Genomic DNA, 12,908 nt, shown 5'->3' with positions numbered 1-12,908 from the left:
CCATATAGACCATCCCTGTGGAAGAGACAAGAATGCATCCAGACCACACAACAACGTACCCGAGGAAACAAAGTGGAAATTATATGAAGAATATTTCCACAACGAGAGAGCAGTGTTTATATATATATATATATATATATATATATATATATATATATATATATATATATATATATATATATATATATATATATATATATATATATATATGTATATATATATATATATATATATATATATACACCTATGTGTGTGTGTGTGTGTGTGTGTGTGTGTGTGTGTGTGTGTGTGTGTGTGTGTGTGTGTGAACATAAACGTAAAAACATAATACAGAGGAAACAAGAGCAGTAATTTTCCTCGCACCAAAAGTTCGTCGTCAACCACAGGCCCGCCGGGAGGTGGGTAGGTCAAGGCTCGGACACGTGGCCACGCACGCCAGAGGACGCTCCACGTGGCTACGTGTGCCAAATGACTCCCTCACGTAGCTACGTGTGCTAGCAGACAAGCCAGGGTCAGGTAAATCAGCGGGGATCCAGGCTGGACAAGAGGAGAACAGTCTTTAAAGCAGCACGACTCCACACTGGAGACTCAGCGTTACGGGTAGAAGGAGGGAAGAAAAGACCAGTGTTATTACATGGATGTAAAGATGATTTTTCTCCTACATTCACGCCATTCAGCGCCCTTAAGACAAGGGCAAGGAAAGTCCCATTTCGAGCTGAAGACGTACCGATATGGGGAGGAAGGATTACATTACAGTATGTGACCCTGTGATGAAAACCGAAAAATCACTACCTTACAAAATGGCTTCTCTCAATAAAGAACCTTGACTTGAGGGCAGCTGAGACTTCTCTTAAAACAAAGAGTCATTGTGAGAGTAGAAAAATGGCTACAGTAAATCCATAAACAATCTCCATGACAAAAAAGAACAGTGATCTACCAAAATGTACGTTTTATAAAAAGACTTCGAAAAGGCCCGATCCCCATCTCAAAAAAGTACCATAAATAAAAATGAATAAACCCTAGACTGTATACAAACTTGAGAATGGTATGAAAAATGCCACATAGAGGGAACAAGAGCAGGAGTTAACACGGTCTAGGAGAGGTTGTTCATTACAACACACTCCAAGATGTCTTTGACAACGCACTCCATGAAAGATGTCCGATTGATATGTTTAAATGACTTGATTTATGGAGACAGTGTACATTGAATTCTATTCTGGGGCGTGACTGGATCTGTCTGCTCCTACACAATGATACAGTTTACAGATATCTCTCCTCGTACCTGTACTTGCGCCTCTCTACTCTCTTCACAGTAAAGTATGTAACCTGCGATCTCTGGTACTACCCCAGGTAACCTCGACATACGTATGGATAGGAAGCTTCACACTCGTGGGGCCTCATCTCTCGACCTCGCGTTCCACATCATACACATTTTCAAGTCTTATTTGTAGTCCCTTCGTCCTCATACGTTCCACAAAACCTCAACTCTAGTATCGTGGAAATCTTTAAATTTAAGCAAGCTGTTTGCAGAACCATGTCCTTAGTCATTCTGTTCCCTTTCGTGTGTTATTCTTTTACTATGTAAATACTTCTTTACGTCTTTTTAACGTTTCTCGCTTAGTTTAATATTAAGTCCTCTGGTTGCTCTATCCTTATTCTTATTGAGGAAGTGTTCGCTGTCCACGTCATATATATATATATATATATATATATATATATATATATATATATATATATATATATATATATATATATATATATATATATATATATTTATATATCATAGAAACTTAAAGCTGTGATTGGGTCACCTCTAACTCTTCTCTCTTCCAAAATGGCCTTTACCTGCAATTTAGCATCCTTACTTCTTGTACCATCTTTCTTGCCCTCCTCTAGACCTTCTCTATTATCTCTGTGTGCTTCTTTAGGTGGGTATTCTAGTTTTGGACTTCTGTAGGATATGAACAGCTTGATGAATATTTCCATATCCACATTCTTGAAAGCTATTGTAATGTTTGCAAGGAAACAGTTTGTCTTCATTACTATTATCCTAATGTGGGACTTTGGCAACAGGCTAGGGACGATGAGTGTGTGTGTGCGTGTGTGTGTGTGTGTGTGTGTGTGTGTGTGTGTGTGTGTGTGTGTAACTTACTGATATCACTAAGTATTTGGACTTTTGCTGAGGGACGGATGATATTTACCCATCATATTTCGTTATATCGTCGTTATCAACATTATATCGTCATTATCAACATTATATCGTCATTATCAACGTTATATCGTCGTTATCAACGTTATATCGTCGTTATCAACGTTATATCGTCGTTATCAACGTTATATCGTCGTTATCAACGTTATATCGTCGTTATCAAAGCCTCACCGTTGTAGTAGTACCAGAATTACCAGGGTTCAGGTGACAACACCAACCTGACCGTACCCAGCCTAAGGTTACCACTGTACCCACAAGGAGCCGCGGAATCTCCACCCTCCCCCTTACTGTCTCTCTGGGGTCGTATTGGTCGTGCTGGTGATGGTGATATCTGGGGTGACTGGCACCAGCGGGTGATGGTGAACTTAACGGCGATGATCCGAAAGTTAAAGAATTAATCTCTGGGGTGCTACTGGTGGGTTCTGAGGGTTATTTCTGTGGTGTTGGTGATCGCTGGGGTGGTGCCGATTTCTGAAAGCTGCTGGGTGATCTGTGAGGTTCTGGTCAACTCTGGGGTGTTAGTGATAACTGGGGTTAATGGTGATGTACTGGATGGTAGTTATATCTTGGTTGATGATCTTTAAGATGGTGGTAATATCTGGGGATGTTGGCGACCTCTGAAGTAATGGTGTTCTCTGGGGGTGATGGTGGTCCAGGAAGATGGCGCCCTATTATGTGGTGGTAATCTCTGGGGTGATAGTTATATCTGAGGTAGCGTAACAGATGGGGGTGGAGGGGGGGAGTGTGATACATGGGGGCGGGAGGCCACGCCCACTTGGGAGGCTAAAGCTCCGCCTACTCTGCTTTACCACACCCGGGACTTTCCCCTTCAAGGTGAGACCTACCCCCTCCCTCTACCTAAACCCCCTTCCCAGCACCCGCGCTGCCCTCCTCCCCTGATCCACCCCCGGAGAGCCCTGAGCACCCAGTCAGTGGGTCACAACCCGGGTTCACTCTCAACACAGTATTGCATCGCTTACTGACAATACGTTTTCTTTATGGTTTGGTTTATTGTTTTGTTTCCATATGCGTATATGGTGTACGCCCCTGGTGCACCTGCTTATGTATGTACTCTCCTAGTGTACCCAACTGGTGTATTCCCTCCAGGTGTACTCAACTGGTGTACCCACCTAGTGTACTCTCCAGATTCTCAATGGGAGGACTTGTCAAGTTATATATATATATATATATATAGGTTTGTCTTTTTAATTCTGTCGTTTTCTTCAGTTTCCAGCGTCCGGACACCAGGTATTTCAGAGCAGGTAAGAATCCATCTTTGTACTGAAGTTGTTATAAGGAAGAAGCCAACGATTTTGCCGCAAAAGAATCATTTGTTTGGTATATAGAGAGCGAATATCTCCGTGCCCCGGGAACACGTAACACTCATATCGTGTTATAACTATCTCCATCGAACTCTGTATGTGTATGTCTCTCTGTCTCTTGGTCTCTCACTAGCTCATCACTCGATGGTGAGACAACATGAACAATTAAATTGTTTGCTCTTGTATTTCCCATAGAGAGTGACATTTGTAATTGCCGATATACAGTCAATGAAATGGATACATAAAACATGGAAAATTTTCGTATGGTTTACATACATGTGTAGCTGTAGTTGTATTTATGTATAAACTTTACAAAAATTCTTTTCAATGATTTTCTATACAATTATTTACAATTTGATCACTGGTACAATTGACTGAGATCAGAGCAGGTATTCTCATGTTCTGTTTGATTAATGAGTTATACAGTTATAAGTACGTGTTGCTTCTGTTGTGTTGCTGTTGCAGGTGTAGACGTGACCCCAACAGGTGTGTTCTGACACTTGTAATTTCCAGCTTTCTTTCCTCCTGAGTTTTAAATCTCAACTTTAATTCTGAGCATGACATCCGCCATCTTGTAAAAGGGTTTCAGATCTAAAGGGATTTTCACACCTTTGGAGACAGTTGGACTGGTGATCTTTACGTTACACGTATGTAAGGGTGAAGGTCGCGTGCATGTGAAGGGTTGTACTCTAGGGCGGCTCACCACGCCTCTACCGCCATCTCCGGCCTGCTCTACTTGCAATGGCCACCGACCAAGCGTAACAATTGTAACACCGCTCCCATACCTCATGTATCAAACCAGCCGACCTCCTCTTGTAGTATAAGCTTTGCCATGATTTTCTCAACCTTTCTGCTGACGCTGGTATGATAAGCACCGAGATGTTCTCGTCTAGGGCGAGTGTGGGTATTGGGTATGCTCGACGGGGCTGGCCTGAGCCAGCGGTCTCTGGCTGTCCTTGAGGTGCTGGAGCCTCCGCCAGGGGAGGAGGCAAGTCTCCACTCGTCTCCTGGTGGGACTATGATCACCAGTGGGCGCCCACCACCCCACTGCCGCCCGCACCGTCCTCACGCCCCATCACACCATCTGGAATCGCCCAGAGTGTCCGTTTTAACGCCCTCGTTATAGCGGACCGTGCGAGCCATCTTCGGTGTGTTCAGTGCCTGGCTCTCGCTGCCTAGTGTGTGTAGTGCGACTCTGCTTGGAAAGTTAACTTCAGGAAGTTTCCCTTCGAGGAAAGTCCTCACAGGCTGTCCTGCTCCCGGTGATATATTGTGAAGTGTGTCACAGACGTCGCTTCTCGTGTCTCGAGTGAGAGAGGAAAAGTCTGTGCAGCCGTCCAAAGTGCTAGTTATAAGTCCAAGTGAAGTGTGATTACCCAGGCGTAGGGAGTGACGTGTGGGCGAGGGATGTGAGTGAGTTATCGTTACGACCAGCAACGATCATCTCCAGCACCACGACCAAAACCACCACGAAGACGACAAGCGTACTGCAGCAACCACAGCGGACCATCATGCCACGAGCTACCGTTATACTTGTCTGGGTGAGTACAATACCCCGCCCCTACCCCCGCCCTACCACAACAGGCCCGTCAGACACGTGAGAGCTGACAACACAGCACATTTCTGACACTCCTGGCCCGCTAGTGGTGTAATGAGGGGATAACACAACACAATGCCAACCCTGTCCTGAAGGTGGTGTACTTGACGACACAGAACACTTCTACCTCCCCTGGCCCCGCCAGCAGCAGAGTGAGGTCTACATATACCTACTTTACACCAATTTTTGTGGAGCAAAATGGCAAATCTTTATAAAGAAAAATATTCAGAATTTCAGAACGAAAAATATTCTGTTCACGTGTTTGCTGCTGTCATCAAGGCGAGCGTTACACACACAGCCGAGCCCGGGAGGAGCAAGTGAGCTTGACTATAGGGAACCTAGTTTGCTTGTAGGTCCTGTCTCATGAAAAGGAAGTCACGGGGAACCAAACCTTGCAGTGTGGGTGGGAGTTCTCATACCTGAAGTTATCACCTCCAAAAGCCACACCTCACGACGTGACAGCTTTCGGAAATTTTTGTTTCTTTTTCGAAAGTATCTTATTTGTTAGTCATATATATATATATATATATATATATATATATATATATATATATATATATATATATATATATATATATATATATATATAATGTCTTTACCGTTTTCGCGAGACTACCAGGAACAAACGAACGATGGCATCATCTGCATACATCCAGCCTCTAGTTGTCATGTGTAAAGTTACGAAACCACTATTACCATGCACAGCCAAGCCCCGTAGGCAACTCTGTGAATTACCTTCTATGCTTCATATACCTCGTTGCAGTCCATTAACAGCACATCTCCCCTCGTATATCATGCTTCTCAAGTTCTTTCTATCCAACGAACGGCTCTTACCATCCGGAATGTTCATGCGCCGATACCCCAAAGCCTTCTTCACCTCATCCTTCCATCTCTGTCAGGAACATTACCAGGCACCTTTGCTCTCGTTGCTCACGTTACTGCCTCACAAGGCGTCTGGAAGTATAGCCAGAAGCTCTTGTGTGTAAGGAACAGTGCTAGTGGAGGGTCGATATGGAAGGTGGTGCTGTAGCAGACATGATGGGCGACCGGGCCACCTCCCTTGCTACGCACCCATTACTCCAACTTTTAATTTGTTACTGATATCACATTCCTTGCTTATGTATCTACCTAAGATCTTTATGTCCCTGGGGTTCTTGCTACCTTGTTATATCACGAACATAAATAGAGTTGCTAAATTTACCGGTGGAAAACGATCAAATGTCACCTGTGGTGTTGTCCTGGCGGCGGGCCGGACAGATCCGTTAGCCGAGTAAATATCAAAGGTTAACCGAAGGCGGGCGGCGCCCCAGTTGCCTGCGCTCGGATATCACACGAAGAATGACTGTCTTTCTGTGATAACATCACACGATTTCGTTGACGCTGGTGACGACTACGTCATCCATATAGACCGTTCAACTGTTTTTCGATGATCGACATCAAGATCCTTCGATTAACAAAAAAGATCTGCAATTTGTCGGCCACTGAGAGTTTGACGTCAGGGACAAGTTGAAGTTCTACTGGTCAGTCATGGTGTGACGTCACAACGCCCTAGTCGCCAATCATTAGAAGTGAAATAAAGATTTTTAAGGCAGTGACGTCATGGGATTTCCGGAAGGGAAAAAACTTTATAAAGAAGACACAAAATATAAGAAGATCGAGTCCTGTATCCGAGGAGGACGATGTAAGCCGAGATAAAAAGGGAACAAGTCTGACAGAACACCGAAGTGACGAAGGGAGGTGTGAGGAAGACGTAAGGGCCTCCTGTTTTGAATATGAATATATGAAGAACAAGCCATTGATTGTCTCCTTATTTAACCAAGAGAGAGAGAGAGAGAGAGAGAGAGAGAGAGAGAGAGAGAGAGAGAGAGAGAGAGAGAGAGAGAGAGTTGGGGTGGGGTGGGGGTTTACGGTGTATCACCGGCCAGGGGCTCCTCTCCCTGGTGTCCTGGAAACGTCCTTGTACTAGTGAGTTAACCAGTCCAGTGGCGTGACCAGTGGCCACCCAGTGAACCCCACCCCCATTATCCGGCACCCACCCAATCCCCATGATCTGGCTCCCTCATCCGCCACTGAGGAGTACACACACACACACATACACACACACACACACACACACACACACACACACACACACACACTTATGTCGGAATTGTTTAGAATCTCTTCCCCTTTTTAAAGTCACACTGTCTTCATTGTGTGTACTTTCTGTATATGTTGAACAACTGCCTGTATCTTATTCAGTAAAGCGTTATTATTATTATTATTATTATTATTATTATTATTATTATTATTATTATTATTATTATCATTATCATTATCATCACTATTATTATTATCATTATTATTATCATTATTATTATCATCATTCCATATGGTCTTCGGTGAGGCAAAACCCATGTTTGCGTACTCTCCTCCCTGGGATATGCTGTTGCTGCCCTTGGGTACACTGTTTCCTGGGATAAACTGATGTAGTAAGGGATATGCTACTTCCCTGGAGTATATATCTCCTGGAATGTGTTATTCCCTTGGGATATGTTGCTCCCCTGGGGTATGCTGCTACTCCCCGGGGGTATGTGTAGGGTCTTCAGCTGCATTTTTTTCTAAACTGTGACATACCATTATTAGATCTTCTCAGTTTCTTCCATGTCAGTATCAGTATTTCAGTTTACTAGTCTTTTTGATGTTGATCAATCAATATACGAGTAACATGTCAACAATTTAAGGTCTGTAATCGCTCACGTCAGAATTGGTTCTGCTGTAAACTGCCTCATCCAATTAGCGGTATATACATCTTTTTATACCGACACGTTTATATATTCATCTAATTTGATGATAACTTATTGTAAATACATCTTATCATGTCATCTCATCGTTAAAACAATGAGATGATATGGTAAGATATGGATCGATATCTTACCGTGTAAGCCTCATATAATTACTGATGCTCTGTCAACAACTAGTTGTATCAACAACATATTAGCTACAACACGTCAGCGTATCAAGCCTCCCACACAACGTTCATAACGCACTGAGAACAGCGTGAGTTGATATATGCCTGGCCGTCTGTTCATGGTGAAGGTTCAGGACTGTCTAGTTACATCCGGTAAAGAATCTCTTGCAAACGCACTCGCACTAGTGCTCCCTCCCCATCACCTACAAATTGATGATTGCAGACACACACACAAACAGTTGAGACTTCACTGTGTTTAGAAGACCCTAACTGTATTTACCAAATAAGTGAGTATACACGTATTCTTATGTAACATTAAAACTAGCACATATCATTTGAAAAATGATATAGCTCCCTTATCTTTCTCGACACTGAATCCATCGAAAATCTATCAAAAGTAAAGCAGAGTTCATCCATCGATACCTTTTAGCTTTTCTATCTCGTTTATATGTACGTATTTTTATTTACAGAATAAAGTGAAGGACAGATGTTCATCATTCCACACAAATGCAGTGTAAGCTGGACTCGTCTGGTTATATCGATTGTCATTTTCAATTTCCGTCGTGTTATTTGTTCCTCATCTTGTACTACACAGACACAAATGGCTTCGCAACTCCCTTCTTAAGTTTCATATTTCATTGTTCGGATATATTCACGTCTCTCATCGAGCGGAAGTATTTTGATGTAAGGCCTGTCCACTGTCTATCATTACACTTTTTTCCATAATTACTTCGAAGAGTTATACAAGATCTCGTTCACCAACACCTTATGACGCTGGGACACAACTGTGGCCTCCCCAGTTATAAGTGACCGTCACAAGTGTCACAAGGACGAACCCTCTTAACCTGCACGATCTTTGTAGCTCAGGTATCAGAGCAATCCACATACCACTTTCCACTGCTCCAAATTTCTAGCTAAACATCGCTCTACATCCCAGGCGTCCCACAGTGTGCCACATCTGCTGAATTATACCACCAGTAGTTAGACTACATGCTAGTGTACGATGATTAGCCATAGTTGAGAAGGTGCATTAAGCCAAAACCTGTCTCATTCCGGAGGGTAACTTGCTTCAAGCAAAATATTCACACAAATCCTAATTCTCGATGTTACCGTAAAGTAACTTTAAACATACGTGTGGTCGTAAGCCAGACACCATCCTGCTCTAAACGATGCTTCGTCTAATCGTCGCGAAACCAACCACAAACAAATTTCCTGAGCACGGCACTATGGCCTGGAGAAGGTCGGGGACCATACGCGGCCTTCCCAACACAATGGCTCAACTAACATATCTCAGACGTCACAACAGCACAACACACAGCATCCCTCGTCGAATTATCTGCAGCCACAAGGACCACAGAGAATGCTAATGGCGGGGAATTGGATAATTGCAAACCATTTACATGACTGATGATTGTGACAGTAAGTGTTAAAGTTTACAGGAGTTTGTTTATTACAGTTGTATTATAGGCCAGACGGCAGTTACTTTCTGATGCCGGAGGTTGCGTTGCTCGAAGATTTAAAAGTAGTTGAATACTGTAAGGTGAGGAAGAGCCAAGTGATGTAGCTGTCAAGTGAAGCAGCAGCAGTGGAGGTTTGCGTATCTGTTTACGTCGAGGACTGGTGGAAAAACAAAAAACTCGGTATTGTGGTCAGTAACGACATTCATCTTAATGCAGTAACCTGGCTCTAACGGCCAAATGTGGAGAAAGAGAGTGTTCCTACTTACCTGCGAGTACTTGCGGTTAGATTTACCATAAGGCAAGGCTAACGCGTTGTACTTACCAAAGAGAGCGAGAGAGAGAAGAGGTGTAGTGTAATATTTAAGCACCACTTTAGACCACCAACATGTAATTGACGAATCAGTTTACCCTACGGGCTAGGTCGTTGTGAGGTCCTTAACGAGGCTAAATAGCTGAGAGTGTGGGTGAAGTATGATAGCTGCTTACTGTCTCACTGGCCCAGCTGAGGACTTTAACTCTGCCCTCAGCTGAGGTTTACAGAGTCCCTTCATGTATGGCTAGACCAGAGGATAAGTGACGGAGAGAATAGATATAATCTGATAAGTGTGAAAGCCACGTAGAGGAGACATAAGATTACTAGGATGAAGAATACTTTCATAAGTATCTTTGGAAGTAAATGATAGTGCAGAATGAATGTGAATGATGAATATAAACAAATATCTGAAAGGATTCTTGGTATATACATGGAAGAACGTATTGAGTTAGACTATGAAGTGCCTGAGGATTGGCGGAATGCATGCATAGTACCATTGTACAAAGGCAAAGGGGATAAGGGTGAGTTTTGAAATTACAGAGCCATAAGTTTGTTGAGTATTCTATGAGAGAGACGTCTTTGGATGATTTTGCACGGTTGGCAGGGAAGGTTACATATGATGCCGTACCATTAAACCATTTCTCTCAGTCACCAGCATCTTTCATGGATGGAAAAACCCGAGGCTGACGTTAACCATATATGTAGGTTTAAATGCTTCTGTTGTTGCTCTGTGTATGTTTCTTATTTTCGGTGGTATTCTACTAAGTAGTCTTCTTTACTTCTTTGTTTAACTTGCGTTTATTTTTGTCTGAGATCATTCTTGTATATTCCCAGATGCCGCTACACACTTAATAGTTCTGTACCTTCCCTGCTGAGAGGCTTTCAGATTGAAAACGTTATTTTAATGTCTTTTTTTCCGCTGCCGTACATGTATTACCTTGTATATTTACCCTCTTTTTAGGCAGCAAATTTCGAGTTCTTTCAGCCCCTTGTGACCACCAGATTTGCACGTGAAGTGCTTCTGGATCTTGTTTATATTGTATATTTTGATACGTTACACTGTTGAACATATAACGCAACAATACACAATTTTGCTTCTTTTGTAAACGTTAAGCACTTTCATCTTTAGCTTTCTGTCTCTCGTTGGGAGAGTTCTCATAACCATACTACTCATTGATTGGCTTGATAGGGTTATCCTGTTGATGTGCTTCTTGTAAGTGTGTGTGTGTTTGAGAGAGAGAGAGAGAGAGAGAGAGAGAGAGAGAGAGAGAGAGAGAGAGAGAGAGAGAGAGAGAGAGAGAGAGAGAGAGAGAGAGGGGTGGGGGTGTTGACTCATCTCCAGGAAAGATGGCGAGATGAAACACGAAACAAATGCATAAACGGTTGATTCTGGCCTCGGCCGACATCGTCTATCATCCCTGTGATCTTCCCAGGACAAGGCTGTCTTCTTTTTTTCATCGTTACACAGACCATGACCACGTCTGGTGCTGGGGAGATCCGTGTACCTCTGGCAACTTACTGCAGAGAACTGAAGACAAGGTTGAAATGTAATTTCCCCATGGGTGTGTGACTACTGATATCGTGATCCCTCGAGCACGGCAACGCGACCCTTGAACACAACGGTATGGATCTTGAGAAGGACGACTCGGGTGTGGTAGTGTGACCTTTGACCTAGCCTTTAAGGATTTGCTTGAAGGTCGGACTATCCGTAGTACTCAAGGGTTGAGTCGTCGGGATGTAACGGTTGCACCATCATGACGTGTGTCGTGCCGTCGTGCTCATGGGTCGTACCCTCGTACTCATGGGTCGTACCCTCGCGATCATGGAACGTACCGTTGTGCTGAAGGACGTAAGCAGTTGCACCTCCACCTGAGGCAGGAACCATCACCTCCTCAGCTGGTAGCGTTTGGTCAACCATCGACATCAAATCTATAGAGACGTACGTACCACAGTCGGCCATGTAATCAGCTGGGCGCCACCTTGCTTGTTTAGCAGGTGGAAAAAAACAAGTTTAGTTACGAAATATCGAGCTGAAGGTTTGGTGGCAGATATGGCGGAGGTTTTTCTGAGACTAGATCGTCCTAGGTTATCTTGATATTTACAGAATTTGACCGTTTTAACGTCATTGTTCCAAGCCAGACATACTCTCCGTACTTTTAAACGAATCGTTATAGCTTCAGAAAGTGAAGTGTGTTGCAGCAAGAGCTCAGGTTAGGTAGAGACCAAGTGATAAGAAGAGGAAGAAGAAGAGGAGGAAGAAGGACTTGTTTGTGTAATAATTCATAATGTTGGCAGAAGGAGATATGATCTTAGGTCTTGACATTCTCGCCTTGAAATTTACCAATGGTTTCTTGTACGACCAATGATCCAATATATTTTCCCCTCATTCGCCACCCTAGCCACACACCCACCAGGACACAGGTGGAGTTAAATCAGCTGCATCAGGTAATGTCCCTCAGTTGCAATCGTGACCTATGTATAAGGCTGTACCGATAAGAAAGCCTCCTGAAGGGGCGCTTGTGGCCCGCGTATAAGGTGACGAAGGTAAAGCTAAATGTCTTTCCAGTTTCCATCACCATCCTTGACCTGGCTTTCAGTTTTTCTGAATATGACGATACGACTCTAAAACACGACCATACAAGCCTTGGGTATGGTGGCGTGACCTTCTGACCTGACCTGACGCCGTCATACCCAAGAGTCTTAACGTCGTGCTCAAAGGAGTTACTGTAAAGTCCGAACTGCTTGACTTTAATGTATGATTTTTATTCGCTTTATGATAGCTGAGACGGCGGGCAGCTCTAGCCTGAGCTAGGTACCCTTGGATCAACAGCTGGGTTGACTGTGGACGGACTGTCGTTACCAAGATTCGAACCTATGTGCTTGACCCTGGTTGGCCCGTGAATGCGTCACGGTCAGGAACCCAAAGCGCCACACTACGCTTGTAGTATACAGCGATATAAACGTATTAGTTCACCTACGATTTGTCAGTACAGATGTGGTGTGTAGTGCTATGATGGACGAGGACATGGTGCCAGGCATTTGGCAAAGTAAACAATG

General features: G+C 43.6%; 1 protein-coding gene across 2 annotated transcripts in view; it reads left to right on the top strand.

Moving 5' to 3' along the window:
- The window catches only part of LOC139759825 (uncharacterized), a 155,291-nt gene that overhangs the window by 23,847 nt on the left and 118,536 nt on the right, over positions 1–12,908 (top strand). Inside the window, exon 1 of one of the 2 annotated variants that reach the window (XM_071682314.1) lies at positions 4,513–5,072. The exons of the other annotated variant lie outside the window; for it this stretch is intronic. Within the exon in view, the coding sequence (XP_071538415.1) occupies positions 5,043–5,072 (30 nt within the window). The 5' untranslated portion in view covers positions 4,513–5,042. Of the gene's footprint in view, positions 1–4,512; positions 5,073–12,908 lie in introns of those variants that run through there. 2 annotated transcript variants of the gene reach the window in all.

This window comes from Panulirus ornatus, chromosome 34 (assembly GCF_036320965.1).
Source record: "Panulirus ornatus isolate Po-2019 chromosome 34, ASM3632096v1, whole genome shotgun sequence".
NCBI lineage: Eukaryota > Metazoa > Arthropoda > Malacostraca > Decapoda > Palinuridae > Panulirus > Panulirus ornatus.
Note: the sequence above shows the minus strand (reverse complement) of the source record. Positions and strands in the feature narration are given on the sequence as shown.